Source organism: Schistosoma haematobium, chromosome ZW, assembly GCF_000699445.3.
Source record: "Schistosoma haematobium chromosome ZW, whole genome shotgun sequence".
NCBI lineage: Eukaryota > Metazoa > Platyhelminthes > Trematoda > Strigeidida > Schistosomatidae > Schistosoma > Schistosoma haematobium.
The window spans coordinates 48335940-48356906 of record NC_067195.1 but is presented as its reverse complement, the minus strand read 5'-3'; the positions used below and the strand labels follow the sequence as shown (position 1 = coordinate 48356906).

Genomic DNA, 20967 nt, shown 5'->3' with positions numbered 1-20967 from the left:
ACCTGACCAACTGTTCCCGCGTTAACCACTGATGACCTTCTCTCCGTGTTGAATGTTGATTATGAGTCTTCTCAATCATCTCATATCCAGCTCCGAGGATCATGTGGTTAGTAAAAACACCACTATAGTTTTAAGTTTGCAGACTGTGAGTTGTTAGTGATACTTATAAATCGATCTGGTTGATATGGCTATTTTACTTACAACTCATTATTAAACTCAGTTGTAATCCTCAATAGAACCATTTTTTCATTCTTGAACTCTATAGCCCCTGAAAAATACACAAGACACAGAGAGATAAGTCTTCCTTCCTGCCGCGCTAATATCACGCAAAAATCAGAAAACTTACTTCACAACTCAACATTTTTAAGGACTTATCATTCTTACTCTCGGTATATGAAACATAAAAATCTGTCAGGGTATTACACGATGGGAATGACGGCAAAGAAGAGTATGACAACCTTGCAAGTAGCTCCAAAGCAAAATGTCTGACATCTGTCCTAGAAAAGCACATTCTTAGACCAGAAGATATTCAGTTTCTTATCCAAGGTGATGCAATCTATAATAAACCCATAGATATATGTGAAATATAATGCAGATCTTTGACAAACTTTAATTAACAGCAGCCTTCCAACATCGACAATATGAAACTTACATACAATAAGTGTCTAACTGTGTCATTCTGTTCTGAAGGCATGTCTGAGGCTATAAAAAGTCCTAGGACTACAATAGGTGTAGGAACTGGCAGTATCTACACTCACTAAAAGATGTGATGATAACGCGCCACGTATAGCACTTAAAATATTTGCTATGATATTGGACGCAGATGTGTACCCGAGCAACTGGAAAACCAGCTACTTTATCAAACGATATGACTGAGGACAGCGAATCTTGCAATTCAAAAACCCATGACACACCACTCCAGTTTCTTCGTAAACCATCAAAAATGTCGTAAAAAGAAGAACCTCAGATTACGTGATAACTCAAATCTCTACCACTAAATAACAATATGGATTCTCAGCATGTGGTTCATGCATGACCTTCGACAACATAATACATTGCCGCGAATTGCAAAAATAGTTATAATCCCTTATTTTGTTACGTCAAGGGCATTTGATCAAATATCCTACAGAATATGATAAACTGTACTCTGTTGGAATCCATGACATTTCGCTTAACTGACTTAAATCATTCCTGGATAATCGGTACCAATTTATCTAGCTTAACACAAAGGCATCGGAAACTGGGAGGGTAACTAGTGCGGTTATACAGGAAAGTATGCTAAGCTCTCTTTTTTCGTAACGCGCAATAACAGCATTTGTAACTGCTTTAACCTGGGGAAGACTTTCACGTGAGTTTATGACCAGGCACAAGGACAAGGTATATAGTGTTGCTAATCTTATGAATCTGGAATTAACACGAAATAGCAGTATGGTGTGGAAAATACGAACTTCAATTTAATATAAGCAAATGAAGTTGGATCAGTATCAGATGCAGCAACCTGAGACTTCATTTCGAAGTGGATGCCATATCCGAATAAGATATTATCTTAGACATTGACGTCAGTTACTTGAGTGTCTCAAGTTTTCCAGAATAAATAACGTCAACCAGTTTAAAGGCAGGCAAACCCATAGGTTGAATAGTTCATAATTTTTAAAAGCGTGAATCTAGGCTAAAACTATATATATTATTTGTCCGCTTAGTGCTTGAATATTTTCCGTTTATACTCATTAGCCTTCGTATAAGAGAGAAATTGAAACTTGGAGAAATTCAGAGGTCTTTCACTAAAGAGACTTTAGGACTGGATTGTGATCAGATTTATTTTATACGATGGGACGCATCAGGGAAGAAACCCCTATGAAACAGGAAGTTTGGGCGTGATATTACATTTTACATCAAGCTCGCACACCATTTCGCCAGCTTGAAATCATGAAGAGAAACGAAAACGGAAGGGTCAAAGACACATTGTGTAGAGAATTGGAAGCAGACATCAAAAAGATGAATAGCAACTGAAAACAACTGGAAAGGATAGTCTAGGATAGAGTTGGGTGGAGAATGTTGGTAGGCGGCCTATGATACTCCAAGAGCGGTAACAGGAGTGAATAATTAAGTTGTACACCAATTACGACGATCTTCAAATTTTCCCACTTGTAAACCAAGAAATGACATTAGGTTAATAAGAATACAGCGTTGTGAAATATGGCCCATGTTACATGCCTGTAACAGCTTAGATTGGTTGGTTAAGAGTTCACCTTAAACAATTAAGCGTATGTCGAAACAGTATAGTTCAAGTATTCATGCCCTCCCTTATTTTGTATGGGCGTTATATTTTCCATCATCTTTAATGTTGAGAGGGTTGTGGGTGAGGTTTCGGTGGACATTCAAACATGAATTTTAACTTAAATTTATTTTTACTGAAACTTCGTCAGATTACTTCCGGAAGGTGGTGTAAGAAAATTGTAGATGGAACTTGCAGACACCAAGGTACACAATAGTCAAGCGCAAATCCAATCTTTGGTTTATTGGCGCGATTTCAGTGATTGTATTGCAGCTTTGCTATATTGAGATTTCGAAGTCATCGTTAACATCGCAGACAGATCAGTTTCTGTCCGATATAGCTAACGTTGGAAGAATGAGGTTGTGGGACCTATGGGATCTAAGCTAATTAGAAGGTTGAAAAGCTTAAAGTTAAATTGCTATAGAATTTAAATGATATGACTGAGGTTGTGCTAATTTTGAGATTATGGATAGTTGTGCTAATTTCCCCTCACAGACAGACGGATGCTTTAAGACATAACTGAAAGCGGAGTATCTGAAGCTGGGTTCAGAGCCTTTAAAAAGTCTTTACTGCCCCTTGTCTTTGTGATCCCACAAAAGAATGAAGCTTTTGATGATGAAAAAACGAACAGTTTATCTCCGCGACTGGAGACATTTGATTTCTGGATCGCTTTTTAGTACTCAATAAAATGATGAAATCAGCTAATTACGCTGTCTATAACTAAAATGTTGAAGTGATCTATTAGAATGGTAGAGTGTATGGTGATTATAACATCCCTGCTTTATCTTGATATACTTTATAAAATGAAGAGCCTATTGTATCTGATGAGGTGAATATATATTTTTCTCCACAATTCCATGGACGTTTTCAAGTGTCTCTTCTTGAATTCTTTCGACACAAGTAAACATAAGATAGTCCAAAAGAACCTAATCACTGGGAAAAACTTAGATCTACCACATCTAGTAAACGAAAATGAAAATTATCAATTTACTCCTTCCACAAAGAAACACGCATAAAGTTTGTGACCATAAAGCATTTATGTGACCGGACTGCATCCTTGATGTTCGTCCGATAAGAAAACTGAGTCTCGCTCAGGTACGTACTTGACTGGGATGAGAAGAAAAAACTCAAAACCAAGGTTTTCAGTCAGTGAAGATACGATGTTAAGTGCTTCCAAGACAAGATACGTCAAAGGCATTCCGCAGTGTCATTTGTTGTTCAGGGAATAAAATGCCTTGACTAGGTTCCCTAGTAAAGAATATTGAAATCCGTATCTCCTACAGAAACATAGTTCTTAACTGGTGCTGATTCTACTGTGATCACTACGAGGCATGTTTGTCTTAAAGCCAACAAGGTCATCAGCTTCAGCGATACGGAAATCACTTGGCGTCAACTGGCGCTGGACTAACTCCACATCCTGCAACTGCCTAACCTACGTCATTCCACATCTAGGTAACATGATTTTGTATGCTAGCTTGTCCCCATCTTAACAGCTAGTGATTTTGTTTGCATGAACCTTTGAAAAACCCGGATATACCGACCCATAGAATAACATATATTCAACGTAAGAAGAGGTGATTTACAGTGATCCTACCTGAATGGCCTAGCTATAAAGTCTCAGTAGTATCCCCGAGGTGACCTTTCTTGAACTTCACTACTTTTCATCCACCTCTTAACTTTCAATTTCGTTCCGTTGTTACGAAAAAATAAGGTGATGACTTCGCTACAGGTTAGGCTTTATACGTATGGCAAGTATAAAGGCCTAAAACCGTACCGAGATAACAAGAAACGAGAGCAAAGGGACCATAAAGCTTATTTAAAAATACATTGGATATTGTGGGTGTTTAGTTTATGGGGATTTCGATGCACCACGTGTCTTGACTCACAGCATTAACGGTGATTGTCTGACCAATTTTCACATAATTGCAATCATCATCAAGACTTTTTTCTGAGTCCTAAACCCTTTCATTCTTCAGTTAACTCCACGCAGACTGATGTATCCTCATCGTAAACAGGTAAACAAGTCTTAAAGCTAAGTGTATAAAACAATTTCTGGATTTGTACTTCCTAGCTGCTATGAAATGTTCATGTTTAAGTACCGTGAAGTTTGAAACGCGCATAAGACAGCCGCTGTAAAACGTTTCATCGACTATAAAAGACAATTAACAAATAAAGATGAATCTACCCAAAACGATCGTTTTCATAGGATAAGGATTGGATTTGAAGGGATAACCAAATCGAAATACTTCACTGACGTTAATATGCCACCTAACCAATCCCTAAGATTCTGGTTTTTACCAGAAAGGAGATGTTTTCCTATTAACTTGTTGAATTGTGGTCTACTATCGTATCAATTCCCAATACATGATGTAGAACAAGGTTAGGCTAGAGTAGGAACAATATATTTAATATGAATAGAAGATACAAGGTAACATTCAGAGGGACCACGCCTGCGTGGCCGAGCCATGCCATCCGATCAACTCCAATTTATTCAATTCCTTGTTCGCGCCTTCTCCATCGTTAGGTGTTTCTTCGCGTTAAATATTGAATATCTATTTTTCGAGTGTAAGATCCAAACTAAGCTTTGGATTGATGGACAGTTGATTAGGTGGGTTAGATACGCGCCCTTGCCCGTTTGAAACCAAAACAAAGTAATTGGGTAAAATGACGGTTCTATAATTCATCATCAATTCAAATGTACATTATTACCTAAACAAATATGACCACTCAGCTATCCAACCAATAATTGTTCAATTGATCAAATCTAAATTACAATAAATAAGGAAGTTGAAAAGGATGCAAGAAAATTACCAATCACAACAAATAAATATTATTCTATCCTGTCTGGATAGACCACGCAGAGATTTGTTCAAAAGATAATATTTGGTCGCTTTATAACACAGTGTTTCTAATTCTGGAAGAGTGCCTCAATTCACAACCAAAAATGCACAATTCCAGTCAACACAGGTAAAGCAATCAAAAGGAGGAACAAACCAATTGGGCTGCCGCCAAGACTAAGTATAAAATAAAGCAATATAAGCGCAGTTCGGGAAGAAACATGGAGACTTATTGAAGGCGTAATAAAAATGAAAACTATAATAAAATACAAATATTAACAGTTCAAATGTAATCAAAAAGTTAACAATGTACAACTAAGGGGATCAATAGGAAAAAAGTGCAATCATATATGTAGCGCGGCGTCGAGTTGGGATTAACTATGAACACCGCTACCAAGAAACACGTGCCAAATAAATCAGAAGGCGAAGGTTGAACTTAACCAAATAAATCCGTAAAATCCCCGAGAAGCCAAATATCAGAAGGCAGTTAATGGACCAAGTCGAGATATATTTGCTGTCAATCTCGTGGTATCGAAAGGATACCGAGATCGTGCCAGGATACAAGCTTGGTTACAGAACGTAACCGGATTCGCGCGAAGTCACAATCAAAGTGTAAGAATAAGAATGGAAGCACAATATAGCTGTCATTAGCACAGTCAAACAAAAGCACATTAAAACAAACACTGGTACAGTTGGTTATAATAATAATTGTTTTTATTAAACCAGTCGTGTTCTCGTGATAAATGTGAGTCACTACATATACATGGAGGGATTTTCACACACACATAAAACATTCAAAACGGATCTTACACCGGCCCCCAAAATCCCTTCATACCACACAAGCTACCTTGATGCCTATGGTCATGGTTCATTATATAACATATCACATTATAGGAACGAGTAGGACTTACAACAGTACGCCTGCTCGACCAACCTACATTGATAATACGAGGAACTGATTCTAGCCTTCAAGGAGGCATACATTACGTATATCTCTTCTAACTAATCCACTATTCGTACGAACAACAACTGTCCTAACTCTTCCGTCGTCATCTATTTCACAATCTTCAACTACTCCTAAGGGCCACTTTCCGCGGATCGATATGTCCGAAGCCACGATCATTATATCTCCTTTCTGAAAATTGCGGTGTTCAACTAACCATTTTTGACGTTTTTGTAGAGACGGTAAATATTCTCTTAACCACCTTTTCCAAAACACATTAGCAGGATGACTAACCTGTTTCCAACGTTTGTCGTATTAACCTCTGATACTACCTTCTTCGACTATTCCGTCACATTCTCTCAATAATAACAAACTATTTGGCGATAAGGCTAATTTATCGTTAGCATCTTGGACAACCGAAGTTAAGGGTCGGTCGTTCAATATCCTTTCAATTTCAACCAAGTAAGTGCCTAAGGTCTCATCGGTTAAAGTCTGCTCTCTAGTTATCAAAAATAACAGTCGGCGTATAGACTTAACCATCCTTTCCCATACTCCACCCCTGTGGCTGGATGAGGGCGGGTTAAAATGCCACTGGATCTGCCTAGCTGACAGTTCCTTATTTATCTTCTGCTGATTCAACTGTTGCACGGATCTCCTTAATTCAGAGACTGCACCCACGAAGTTTGACCCATTGTCACTGTAAATTTCTTCAGGTTTCTTTCTTCTTCCAATAAAACGTAATAAGGACATTATAAATGAATCAGTATTCACACTATATGTCATTTCAACATGTACTTCTCGGATTTGCAAACAAGTAAATACACATCCATATCTTTTTTCTAGTGATCTTCCTCTTTTGACTAAAAGGGGTCCAAAGTAGTCAACTCCTACCGCTGAGAAGCTATACCAGCCTTGTTGAGTTCTACAAGCTGGAAGCGGCGCCATCAATTGTTGTCCTGTATTCATCGTAAACAGTCGGCATGTCACACACTTTCCTATCACTCTCCTAACCGTGCTGGTTCCTTTTATTATCCAATAGCTTTTTCGAATCGTGGCCAGTACTTGGGACGTTCCTGTGTGCCCTTGTTTCTTATGATAATGTCTAACTATCATTTCCGTCACTAAGTGTCGACTGGATAAAATTATTGGATGTTTAAAGGCATTTGGGAAACCTGAGTAACTTAGTCGACCTCCAACGCAGAGTACCCCACCAAGCATTATCTGTGATAAACCCATCAGATCATTGTGACTAACTACTTTTCTTCTGTTTATAAATTCACTAAGTAATTCTCCATACACTTCTTTCTGAACCATCATTAAAATTTTACGCTTAGCGATATCAAGCTCTTTGACCTTTAAACATCCTAGATGAACGGATCCTTCACGACTCGGTGAACGAAGTACCACCAGGAATTCTATGAACCTTCTAAGCCAGGCTACGGCCCTGACTAATTTCAACCACTCGGAATAATAAGAGAGAATAGGTGACATGTTGTACTTCATACTACTCAAGTTAACCACAGCAGTTTTTCTAAACTCACTATCGTCAGTGATTGTTATACAAAACTCGCCATGCACTAAGTGGGACATTTGAACCAAGATTCAAGATCATTCATGTTTTGTATACCTCTCGAGGTCCAATCAGCTGGATTCTGTGACGACTTTACATAACTCCATTGTTCAACCTTCGTATACTGGTTCACAACAGCGAGGCGGTTGGCTATATAAGTGCGATATTGGTTCTGTATGGAAGTTTACTTTGCAGAAAAAATTAGGCAGACTTCTCCGTAAGACTTCACTAAGCCTCACACTTAACACCGCTGCCGCCATCTCAAGCCTCGGTATAGTGACTTGTTTGATAGGTGCTACCCTAGACTTGCTGTACAACAAGATACAGTATGGTGGTTCCTTCAAATAACTGACCCCTGAGTACGCAACTGCTCCATAACCAATCTCTGAAGCATCACTGAACAAATGTCGATTCTCTTCTTGATACCCCGAGCTACCGTAACATGACCTAGCTGACGCATAAAATTTACCCAATTTAGCCACGCGGACATGTATGGCTCGTTGAGAGGCTGGTCCCAGCCTATTTGTGACTTACATAATTTTTGCAAGAGCAGTTTGGCAGTAAGACAGACTGGAGCAATTAGACCCAGAGGATCGAACAGAGAAGAAACTGGTCAGAGGCCTTTCTGGTGCATCAAAGTAAAACCTAAATACATCTTGTTTGAAATCCCATCCTACGCCCAGAGTTCGATGAGCAGTATCTTAGCTCGTCGACATTTCTATCAAAGACTCTTCTTTACATACATTAGGCAAGATGGTCCTTACTTCCTCCGAGTTGGTGACCCATTTCTTTAGTTTAAAACCTCCTCTACATAATAATTCACTTAATGAAACCGTTTGCTTGATCACAAGTGGAAAAAGATATCAAGCAGTCGTCAACATAGAAATTATCCTTGACAGCATCTACGACATAACCATCATAACCGTCTGAGAATATTTGGGCCGTCTTATTCAAGGCAAAGTTCGCTCAAAACGGCGGTGATGTGGCACCAAATGGATGAGATGTCATTTGAAATTCGGATGGTTACCTCGGCATGTCTCCATTCTGCCACCACAGAAATCCTAAAGCTCCTCGATCAGACTCAGGGACCTTCACTTGCATGAACATTTTTTCAACATCTGCAGAGATTGCAACCGCTTCCTTACAAAAACGCAATAATATACACACTAGCTCAGCAGTGGTGTCAGGTCCTTGATAGATCATGTCATTTAGGGAAACACCTGCAAACTTGGCTGCACAATCAAGTACCACCCTAAGTTCTTCTGGCTTTTTCGGATTTAACACTGCATGATGAGGTAAATACCACCGGGGGCGATAATTAGGTTGCAATTGTATTTCAGGGACCTCCTCCGCATAGCCTTAGTAAAATTACTTTCAATACTTTTGGTATACCTGATGTGCAGACTGTCATCCTTCAACAACTTACGCCTCAAACTCTGTAATCTACTGTTTGCTACTCCATAATTCTCCACTTTCATATTTGGATTCCTTTTCCATGGTATAGGAACCACAAAATGATCATTGTCAAAGCGCGTGCCCCCTTCCACAATCCTTATAGCCGCCTTGTCTTCTACTGACACTGATTTATCACTTGAGTAAACATCAGAAAACTCTACGTCATAAAGCTTACGTATTTTGTTCTCCAAAGTCTGTACTTTACTGGTATGATTAACAACTCTTTTCTTATATTCTGGGTATGATGCAGGTCCAGAGACCGTCCACCCCAGCAACGTTTTCACAGCGTACGGGTTCTTCCTTCTACCCAACCGCTGGTCTAACACCCAATGTGCTTCTGGCACGTCACAACCAATCAACAGTAGAACTTCTTCAGAGTCTAGGCTATCTATTGGTAAATCCCTTAAATGCGGCCAACTAACTAGGTTGTTCACTGCCGACTTCGTTGGCTTATGACCTGGTATACCTGCCATAATCAGGGCTCCTTCAATCGTAACATGTTCAGACCGATCTAAAGAATATGCCTCAAAAGGAGTCTTTGTGACCGTCATTGATCTATTACCACACACAGTTTCAACCACGCTTGGTCTTCCTTCAGCCCGAGAGACCTCAAACAGTTCGATTTTATCAATGTCACATCAGAACCGTTATCCGGCAAAGCATAACCCACATTTTCGGCATTTCTCAATCTCAGCCGTACGGGAATCATTCCTACTTAGGGATTTAGTAAATCCACAACAATTCTGAGTACTAGGCTTATCATTTACGTCGTTGCTTGTCGAGTCAGTGTGCAGCAGGGAGTGATGTCTCTTCTCACAACTATCAACGTTACAGCGCCTTGTCATCTTACATTCGCTAACCTTATGTCCTCGTCTCAGACAGACAAACAGATACCACCGCTTTTTGCGTGAGACCATCGGTCCTGAACTGAGAGCGCTAAAAATTGTGGACATTTATAAATAGCATGGTCACAGGAACAACTCCACATCCCAAAGTTCAGGAAGAGGGGGATCTTTGAGTATCTTCAAGCTATGAATTAAAAAGCTGCACGGTGCTATGTAACTATTGCTAAAATTTTTGCCTGCCGATGTCATTTTGCAGAGTATTCAACGAAATGATTCCGATTTCATACCCACGTATGTGAGACCACACCCAGAATACTATATGAAGTTAGCCACTTCGTATTCTACCAGAGATTAATAAATGTTTATTCGTGTCAAATAAACCAGAACAATTTTGATGACAGGTCCTTCAAATCTTCCCCATGAAGAGCGACCACTGAGTAAATATATTCTCGTTATTGAATAACACTTAAAAATCTTGGATTGGCACCACTGAATTTAGTTAATTATTGGGATCTTTAAACGTCTTGTTTTTTTGCTGCTTTCATGATCTATCACTTGTGAATTCGTCAGAAAAGATCAAACAACTTGAGGTGATCCAATTTATCGCACCGAGTGGTCAGCTACTGGAAGGCCTTACAAAAAGAAATAATGTTAAGATAATCAGTGAAGAATTTTATGGAAAAGCTGGACCTTCACAGAAATACTGAATATGAGGATTATTGCAGCTTAAATGACCTACTATTTTTTTTATAACCGAGTGATTCCATGTACTCTAGCCCGCGGTGTTTGAATGGGTTGGGGGTAGTGCATTTGAAAAAATACACCTTGTTCTGGGATATGGCACTTTGACAACTTTCCCCCTGCTCTTTCCATGGATGCCCTAGGTGCATTGGAAAGAAAGGTGATATATACAGAAGCGTCCAGTATTTATGAAGCTATACGACTCAATCAAAAGGTATTCGCGATTACTCATTTATTAGTGTAGGTTATCTTACTGGATTCGCGTTCGTTTATGGTATATAATACCAGTCACATACATACTGCTATAAATATAGGTGGTAACAGGGCATTTCAGAGAAAGTTTTCTCAAAATCAGGTTGGTAGTTTACGTATATCCAGACATCTTCGAATAAAGGTCCCGTTAGATTTACTTTTATGTAAACTGACAAACTTGGAAAACCCTACAGAGTTAAGAAAGTTACCAATTGTTGTCTACGATGAGTTTATCGATTCTGTATTGAACCTAATACCTGGATGCTTCTTGTTTTCTTTATTGACGCAATTGACTCTAAAATTTCCAGTCGTCTTTCTCCTTAAAGGTGAGTAAAAAAACAACTTTTAGATTTGTTTTTCTTCAGGTATCTATTGCATAAGTTTCTGGGATATCTGTAAACTTTTACTGACTGTCATTACGTTGTATAGCCTTTTTCGGTCGTGATATATAGTAATAAGGTATGAAGAAAATATTAAACGTGATAAGTACTTGGTTTCTTCGCCTCTTGTCAGAAACTACGTCGGTATTTTTTCGGTCCACATTAACACCATTATTGTGTGGCTGAATCTATTCCATCTGGCAATCACAACTCTTGGTAGAGTAGTTTTAAATCAAACATCTGTATTTTCTGTTGCAGATACAGTACCTAAATGCCCAGGTACGGCCAAGAGTGAGGAGAGTCCGCTCTCCCTCTCGAAATGCTCTCACATGGCCACGCGTATATAGCCTCTGCCAGGGAAGTCCTACTCACTGCCTTCTCGTGGCGCGGGTGTTGTTTACGAAAATGAGAGGACGAAAAGCGAATGTCCGGCGCTTTAATCGGATTCCAAACCAATGGTGTACATGGGCTCCAGTATCCTGAGGGAACAAATGGCGTATGAACCAATCGTTAGTCACCGGCTTCCATGGGACTGCATTTCCTGACGTCGCTCCACTGCCTTGTGGATCAGACCTTCAGGTCGAAGGCTCGGGGTGTGGCCCCCTAAGAAAACCACCTGCTTCGGTTTGGGCACCCGAGGAGTATCACGGCCCTCACACATATCGAATGAGATTTGTGTGGCGCATATGTATTTGGTGCCTCCTTGTACCAATATCTATATCTTAAAATAAATAATAAAATAATTTGTATTCTCTCATCCCACTACATAGGAGGATTTTTGGGGTTTCAAGCATCATTTCCAGAATTATGCTGGATTAATACAGAAAAAGTTGCGGGTGAAGATTTTGCCGAATACTACCAGTGTGACTGCCGATTAGAACAAATACTAGATGCCTGCTTAGGTTATTCATCTTCTAGTGACTTTTCTAAAATCTCGGCATCCGAATATGACATTTTATCTGCATCGGCTACGTCCACTCATCCAACTTCTATTTCATCAATATCTTCAATTTCATCGAAGTCTACTCCATCTTCTTTCCAAATTCCATCGAAGGAACAGTTTTCAGGTGGGATTTCCAGAACATTAAGGTATAACCTCTGTTTTGTACCTCCATTTGTTTCTAGATCAGTAAACTTTTACTGTGTTGAAAATTTCGTTCAACCACTAATTTCGATTAACGATCTCATTATAAACAATAATATGGATCTTTTTATTTGTTTATAAAAGCATTTCAGGCCTTATTAAACAGACCAAAATGTCGACCATTTGTATGCTCTTAATAATACAGATCTTCATTCTCTTTCACTGGAAATTATGCAACATTTGTCTTTTTTTCCATGCAATCTCTTATTTTTGATAACCATGTCAATTTCTTGTCAACCCAACCATTTATTTTACGAAAAATTTAGTTGGAGTATAATATTTCAGCTTCTCAAGACTCATTAATGACACAGCAGTTAGTGTTTCATCTATTATTTTAGTTTGGGCCGGAATCACGTAATCGATTGCATCAAACTAGATCACCAAATTATTGGTTGGGTGTAAGAGATTAGATTAAGTGGCGTATTCGCATCATACGAACCACTACGTTTCAGTTATACATACCTATCTGATAATCATACTACTCAGGATACCAAAATATTAGGCAATATTAAGTAGTTAAATTATGAATCAACATTTTAGTCTGTCGATTAATGAGTTGAAAACCTCTCTACTCCAGGTTTTGATCGTTATCGTTACTTATTTTAATGAGTAAATTAGTCAATATTACTTTTCTACATAGTAATGGCTCTTCTCCGTTATAGGTTCGGTGTAATCTGATATTTCTGGGGCTCAATGAGATCTAAAGTACTGACAGAGCAGTCGAGTTTGTTGTAAATTCGTTTGTTATTAATAGAATCCTTTCTGATTTCCATTTCCATCCACTTGATTACATTGAGAACAACTGTAATGAAATAAAAAACCATATCTTCAAGGAATGAAATGTATAATTACTAGTTTCATCCGGATTACATCTTGAAACTGTCAGTATGAATAAACCGGAGATAATCTAAATCACTGGCTTTATGTACCAAAATATTTCGTTCTATGCATACGTTCAATTGCCCTCCCGGTATTCAACCATTTTCTTTAAAATTTATATTGTTGTATCTTCTATACTTTTGGTATTTCGATTTTCTTACATCTCTTTTCATATCCTATCAGGGAATTTATCAATCGATTTAGTAAAACCTGCGCCACCAATACTTTTTTCAACTCTGTCTCCATACTGTGTGCAGAAATCGTCTCTAAAGTACTCGCTGCTTTTAAGTTATGTGCATTAATTCCAAAACATTGAAATTCCATAGCATCAGACGTATTAAGTTTTTTTTTGATTTTGAGAATATACGTTAGTTCATTCGAAGAAATTTATTTTCAGTTAACAGTAAATTTATATCAGTCAGGAAACTCAACATCAGTTTTAATCATTTTGACTTCCATGGTTTTAGTTTTATCAACGAAAACAAACAATGCTTTTTATCACTTTATTTCCAAATAATTTTAGTCCTGATGTACCTGTGGATAATCGTTCAAGATCGATTATAGAAATGAAAGTTGATAATACTGGTAGTACATTAACTCGTCCGTCTCCAATTCTGCCACATTTAATATTAGGAAGTCAGGAAGATGCTAATTCTTCAACTATTTGTAAACGTTATGGAATTACTCATATTCTTAATGTATCTCTTGAAGGCAGTATTCCTTCACATATTCCCAGTCAAAATTTTTATCAAATTCCTGTGAACGACAATTATACTGATCTCATGACACCATACTTCAAAGATGCTTTTGCATTTATTGGTAATTCTTTAATTGTTTATGTCTTTATCCTTAATGAAAACTAATTTAAAAAACTATGTTGCTTATTATTTTCTTTGTGCGTACAATTTAACAACTTAGTAACTATTAAAAAGAATGGTAATGGTATGTTACTAACTGTGGAGCTCTAGTTTATTGGCTTAGGCATCCAGATATCAGCTGATGTAAGTTGTATGTTTAAACATTGGTCCACCCATTGTGGGTTGGTCTTTGAGTTTCCGAGATACTAACCATCATTATAGTTTCCAATAATCATAACGAATGTAATAATGTAATATATATGTTGAGATCCATAAAATAAGATATTTCTCCTGATTTTCCTTAATATGGTTGTACATTTTTTTGGTCTAATAAGTAAATACCAATATCTTAGCTTACGTTTACCACAACAGTTTGCTTAGAGCTGTTTAAAAGACATACTTTAGCTAGTGAGTAAAACTCGATGCATAGATGTGCCTGGTCCTACTTTGTAGCTGACTGACTGACTGAAAACTCGAAAGCTACTATCTCATGTTGCTTTCGTCCTTACCATTCTCCTGTTTACTTTGTTATAAGTACTTTCATAAATTTTACAGTAGTTTGTACCTCTTCTCATCCTTAGTGGTTGGTCAATAGAGGTAGTTGGATTTGAGTATTTATTTCGATGTGTAAGATAATACTATTGTGGCAGACAGAATTTATATTCTAAGAGAGCTATAGCTTTTTAAACCTTACCTTTTCTTCTGAACCCCTACTCGATCCCGATGACAACACGATATAAGCGATGATAAAGTGAGAAATAATACAGACCCTTATTTAGTCAGATAATTCATTTGAAACACTTTTTTACATATTCTGGAATTCGGATTCCAATATTAAATGCTGCCAAGTTTAGGAAATGGAAGGGTAACCAGTTTATGGTATGTAACCGCAGAGAAAATAGTAGTTGTATTGTGTCAGTATCTGTTGCCGGATCACTGCTACCTAGTTAGGGGTTCTATAAACCGTAGGACTTTGTAAGGCGTTGCTCACAACCAGTGACTGGTGATCTGGTCACATTTCTCGTTTTGGACCAGGAATCCGATATATAAAACACTAGTTAAGGAAAACTAAAACATACTACGGAAGGAAATTAGGCTAAGGAAGGATGTGCACGCGGAATTCGGACTTGAATCGGTGGATCGCCGACGCTTGAGCAGTACATAAGTTTTTGATTCGACCTCCCCTCTACCCAGTTCATTAATTGTGTAGATTATTTTAAAGTAAGACTCCTTCGGAGCGACGTGTCCAGAGTCAATTAGATGCTACTGTATTGAACTGGTGATTGTTTTGCGTTCTTTTAAAAACCACACCGGGTGATGTTCTGAGGTGCATTTAGAAAGTGATCGCTTTGTGCTGTCGATGTAACCTGCCCCACAAAAGCAAATAAATTTATAGATGCACATCGATGTGGCACAAAGCGGAAGTTTATCCTTAACGCATCCGTAAATAGTAGGCGGCCTTGAGAAGGCAATGAGGAGCTTAGCTATGTAGAAGGTATTATTCAGAGATTTTGAGATCCATTTATTTAAGATTTCAGCGGCCGTATTTCCTTTAAGTTCGATTATCATAAAACGAGTTTAATTTTGAACCGTTGGTGCTTTCTCAGGATGTTGTATAGATGCTAAGTTCCTATCGAAGAATCTAGGTGGATAACCATTTTTATGAGTGTCTGTCGAAGTTGAAGTAGTTCGTCATCTATTGTGTCATCAGAACATATTCTCCTAATCCTTGAGGATATAGAGTGAATTAGGTTTCTCTTTCTACTCAGTGGGACCCACCTGTGGAAATCCGTATATTGACCATTCCAGGTCGGTTTTCTATACACAGATCTCTGTAAAGAACCACCCGACTTTTTCAACTGGATATCAAGAACATGAAATTCCTCATTCGCCTCTGCCTCCAATGTGAATTGAGTTAAGCGGCAACGATAATTGAATCGGTTCAAAATCTCATTGAGGTCCATATCTTCTTCACAAACAATGAAGGTATCGTCAATATATCTTATGTAAATGAAATCTCTCAATTATTGGTTGAGGCGTTGACGATACATCAATTCAAACCGGAACTCTGCGTGCAAAAATGATACGTCCAACCTCTCGTCCTTTCGCGGCCCTAATTCCCTTCTCTAGCGTGTTTCAGTTTGTTTTGACTTCGAGAACTAATTATATATGCTACTTATAAAACGATCAGTTTCAAAGGATACTAGTATAATGCACTGTAACGATATTTTTTCAAAACGATTTATTTGCAGAGTCTGCTAAAGCAGCCCATGGACGAGTTTTGATTCATTGTTCAGCTGGAATATCTCGGTCACCTACTCTAGCAATTGCCTATCTTATGTATTCATGTCGAATGAAAATGCATGAAGCATACGAGTAAGTTTAATTTAGATGCTTTACTTCTATTTTAGTTTGTTGTATACTTGCGTACCTAACATCTTTGTTGAGTTTTAATTTTGTATGCAAAATGATGTCTTAGTTTTTTTTGTGCTGACTGAATGATATTATTTTTAAAAAGTTTCGTGACTAACTTAGGGTTATCGAAGTAGTATAGTATTATCTTTCTTCTAAATCTATTTGTACGACATTACTAGTATGATGTGTAGTTTTTTTGTTAATGTATTATAGCATTCATCGATTCATACCATCTATTTATTCAGTAGAAATTACTTTTCTACTCATTTTATCTCGTAATAATCAGTAATTGTTTGATAGAAAAATAATGTAAAGCTGTAGGTTGCCATTGACAAATTTTACTTGTGATAAAAAGCTAATAATTTGTGCTTTTATCAAGTCATCTTGTAGAGGGCGTCTAAATTTTGTCTTCATTATCGAAATACCAGATGATCTTGATAGGCAAGTTAAAAATAATCACTACTTATGTTGTTAGATGGATTTTATGTGCCTGTATATAGTTATAATAAGTAAATTAAAAGATTCAAATTGTTTCTACAGTATGAGGAGTGTCGTAGCAGCTCTTATAGATTGATAATGCACATAATTTTGATACAAATACGTATACGTTCCCTTGGTAACCATCAAAATAAGTTGTTCGTGATGTTAACTATGTTGATTACCTTTTAGAAGACGGACCTGTCTCTCAATAATACAGTTTCTATTTCCAGTGCGTGTTGTGCGATGAGATCATTGGTGAATTATTGTTTAAGTTCTGTACGTAGTTTTGCATTGATAGGGTAAGTTAGTTTATAGAATTTGACAACTGCAGCGGTTAAAATTGTTAGCTGTGTTACTCAATGTTTGCTGCTCCTTACACTAAAGTGTTATCTTGGATGAAGTGAAAATGTAAATTTAGGAAAGAATATTTCAATGAACTAAATTTTTATGGTCGTTCAGTGTTAAAACGCATTATTTTGAAACACCGTTCTTTTTTGCGGGATAGTTAACTTTAAACCTCGGAACATGTCAGGTTGCTTTCCTCCCTCAGTAAAGATATACACTTTTCAACCTTTTTTTTGTAAATTAGATATAATATTTACAAAATGTTTGTTATTTTTTTAATAGATAGTATTTACTTTATCTTTGTGCATAAACTTATCAATTTAGCCACAGTTTGTTTTTTACCTCTGCTGAATTAGAAAAGAATTTCAAATTGTATACAGATTTAACTTTTTTTCTCATTGTATAATACAACCCCATTATGCTTGTCAAGTTAGGAGTAGTTTATGTAATTGTATAATAATGAAGTTAAATTTATTGTCTCCCGTTGCTTAATTGTTAACATTTCTATCGATTTTCTAGTGTTGTTAAATCTGGACGAAACAGCGTTGCTCCTAATTTTAATTTTCTTGGACAGTTGTTGGAGTTTGAGCATCAACTTCATGATTCTGGTTGTAGTGAAGCTTCCATTCCAATCGATAGCACTCCGACTTTTGACAGCCCTGCTAGTTCGTGTTCAATTCTAAGCATGTCCGCAGAGATGCAAAGCTCTTCTATGTTAAAGTCTGGTCTTCATTCGTCATCATTATCACTAAATTTAACTCCAACATCTCCGAAGATATTATCTAAGAAACGGGAAAGACCAACATACCTTGGTTTGGAGGCTACTTCATCTTTTGCAGGAGTTTTAGGAGGATCTGTTGGAAAAAGTTCGCTACACTGTGGAGGGTCGGTTAGACCAATTCCTGAGTCTGGAATAAGCCCAACTGAAGAAAAACGTAGCAGAGTTTCAGCGTTATTGTCACCTACTCAATCTTCTAATCCATTATTACCGTCTCCTTGCACTGGTTTGTCTAAGCTAGAGATATCTTCACCCTTAGAAGAGTATCGATCTTTACTTTCTGTTTCTCGTGCTCCATCGTCTTTTGTTCCTGCACATGTGCTTCCGGGTCCTGAATCTGCCATACAGATACTTAAATTCAAACCTTTTCTTTCATCTTATACAAGTTTACAAACTTTGAAATTTGAACCATGCTCAACTGTTATGCCACCACATCCCATCCAATTAACCGCTACACTTTCACCAGCTAGTATTCTTAGACTTCGTCGTTCATCATCGACAGTTGGTACCGCAAGACCAACTTTGCTTGCTCAGCGTCGTCTTTCTTCACATGCAAGCGCACCACCGACCCCAAGGCCAGTATCTACCGACGGAAGTCATCCAGTTTATCGTAGTATTTTGCATCCACATGGAGCATTTCGTTTACCAAGTAACTTGCCATCAACTAGTTCATCTAGAGTGAGAGAGCTTAGTCCTTCCACCCCAATATCTCAAGAACCAAAGCTTGAATACGAACAGCTGCAGAAGTGTAATGCGAATGTTGTTGGGAATGAATCATTTAAAAGCCAGGTTTCTCCCACAGGTTGTTCAAAATTTCTTTCATATTGTCGAAAACCTAGTCTACCTGTTAATTTATTGCGCTCACATAGCAATGAAAGCTTAAACAGAAGCTACATAAAAAGTGACAAATTTCAGGGTTGTCTCATTTCATCATCTAGATGTTTCAATACATCTAATCTCAGTCGTAGTGCCCCATCACAACGTGATATAGATCTAGTCTTTTTTGGGGATCAGGGTTATTCGAATAATTCCTCTCATCTCTTTTCTCTACGCAGGTCTTTACCTGTTCCCGGTGAGCTTACTTCATCGTCTCCAATGGATTCAAAGAGATTCGACCCTGGACAGTTGTCAACCAACCTAAAAATAACCAATATTGCTACAACCATGCGGTTAATACCAAAAGGTACTAGTGTGGATACTTCTTGTCGACTTCAACAACAATCCTTTGTGCAATCATCTGGTAGTAGCAGTCCATCACCATCGGCTAGCCATAATTCACCACATAACAGTAGTAGTTATAGTCTATTCCCAATTTCTTAAGGAACATTTTGTCAACAGTATTTCCTTCCTTGCTTTTTTCTACGATCAACATTTAAAAAACTAGTTTGGTTGGTTCATTTTCTTTTTTTGCTAAGTATTTGTAAATAAACTTAGTGCATTTACCGACTAGAACTAAATCTGTTTGTATAACGACTAATATTACTGCGATTAATAACAGCCTTGACTTGTTTTGCTATCCAGGTTTTTTAAAGGCTTATGCATAGTGACTGTTTACCACTCTGATTTTAAGCCTTTTATTAGGGTGTTATCGTGCCAATTTGTCTTGTTTTTTTTTTCAGTGTTCTCTCCCCACTTTGTTTTCCTTCTTTCCTCAATGCTTCACCTATTTATTTTGTCCGAATAATTGATTACATGCATTTTACAACTTTGTTTATACCTTAAACATTCCATCATTTTAAGTACTACAATAGTATCCTTACTGGCTTAGTTAAAAGTGTTCTGGTTGAACAATTGTTATATATATGTACATGGAAAAATAAACGCACAAATAATTCACTTGTGCCTTACATAATATTTTAATAGTTTACTTGACTGTAAATATCCCTAACATTTTTTCTTTTAATGTGTACACATAGGGAAGAACCAGTTTCTTTTTTTGTTTCTTTTTTAAACTTTTTTTTATTGTACGTCGAACATTTGTCTTATACTACCTACCTACTTATGTACATGTATACTATATATACTGTATTTGTTCTAGGGATTTTTCGAATTAAATCAATTTGTTTTCTACAAATTATCCTCTTTCCTTTTATCTCATACTTTTCGTCTAGAAAATAAAACAGTTGACTGGTATTTTAGTCGATAGATTACTCCTTGTTTGATATCCCAAAAGAGAAACTTGTAGGCCAACTATATTTCAATTGGAAATATTGCGACGAAATTCTCCTTTTTTGGATTTCTCTTAAGTAATTAATAAAATAAAATTGTTGCCTGATGTACTGGTTTGCTATTATAAAAATCATGCAAACCATACCAAAGCTAAATACTTCTTGATAAATATGTTTAATTATGGGGTTGTGGAGATTGTTGAATTTGATTAAAATCGTGAACCGATCTAATTTAGACCACCATTAATAACCTGGAAGGACTGGATGGCCACTTCATTGTAGTATGAGACACCCCAGCAGTGCATATCCACGATTTTGTGCTTACCAATGGCTAGTTCTGAGAGGAAATTTCCTCGATTTTAGTGATATGTCGTGCCCAGTGCGTGTCGGGTGTGAGTCATTTACCCACCGAAGACAATGAAAGATGGTCATGCAATATCATGGATTGATTGACATTAACACTGTTGGCTGCCGGCTCAGTGTTCTAGGGGTTAAGCACTCTCTCGAGACCAAAGGTCCTAGGTTTGTGTCTCACGTTCAGCGTCGTGGATGTGCACCACCGAGGAGTTCCAGACTAGGACGAAACATCGTCCAGTGCTTCTA

At 37.5% G+C, this 20967-nt stretch overlaps 1 protein-coding gene across 3 annotated transcripts; it reads left to right on the top strand.

Moving 5' to 3' along the window:
- Positions 1-10709: 10709 nt before the first annotated feature.
- On the top strand, positions 10710-20885 carry DUSP2_1 (Dual specificity protein phosphatase 2). 3 transcript variants are annotated; one of them, XM_051211605.1, is made up of 6 exons: positions 10710-10880; positions 10911-11021; positions 11061-11244; positions 12069-14140; positions 16431-16554; positions 17938-20885. In XM_051211605.1, exons 4-6 carry the CDS (start codon positions 13810-13812, stop codon positions 19514-19516), a joined length of 2034 nt encoding a protein of 677 aa, XP_051071684.1. In that variant the 5' UTR covers positions 10710-10880; positions 10911-11021; positions 11061-11244; positions 12069-13809; the 3' UTR covers positions 19517-20885. The 3 variants fall into 3 exon arrangements, with proteins under 3 accessions (XP_051071684.1, XP_051071686.1, XP_051071685.1); XM_051211607.1 differs by having other exon boundaries at positions 10710-11021; positions 12069-12387; positions 13845-14140; positions 17938-20273; XM_051211606.1 differs by having other exon boundaries at positions 12069-12387; positions 12424-20885.
- Positions 20886-20967: the final 82 nt, after the last annotated feature.

What these genes read in the sequence shown, in the direction of transcription:
- DUSP2_1 (XM_051211607.1), top strand. Translation starts at nt 10,938, where the DNA reads ATGGTATATAATACCAGTCACATACATACTGCTATAAATATAGGTGGT. An exon ending in AGTCGTCTTTCTCCTTAAAG is followed by an intron (nt 11,245 to 12,068) that starts GTGAGTAAAAAA and finishes CCCACTACATAG; the next exon opens with GAGGATTTTTGGGGTTTCAA. An exon ending in AGATGCTTTTGCATTTATTG is followed by an intron (nt 14,141 to 16,430) that starts GTAATTCTTTAA and finishes ATTTATTTGCAG; the next exon opens with AGTCTGCTAAAGCAGCCCAT.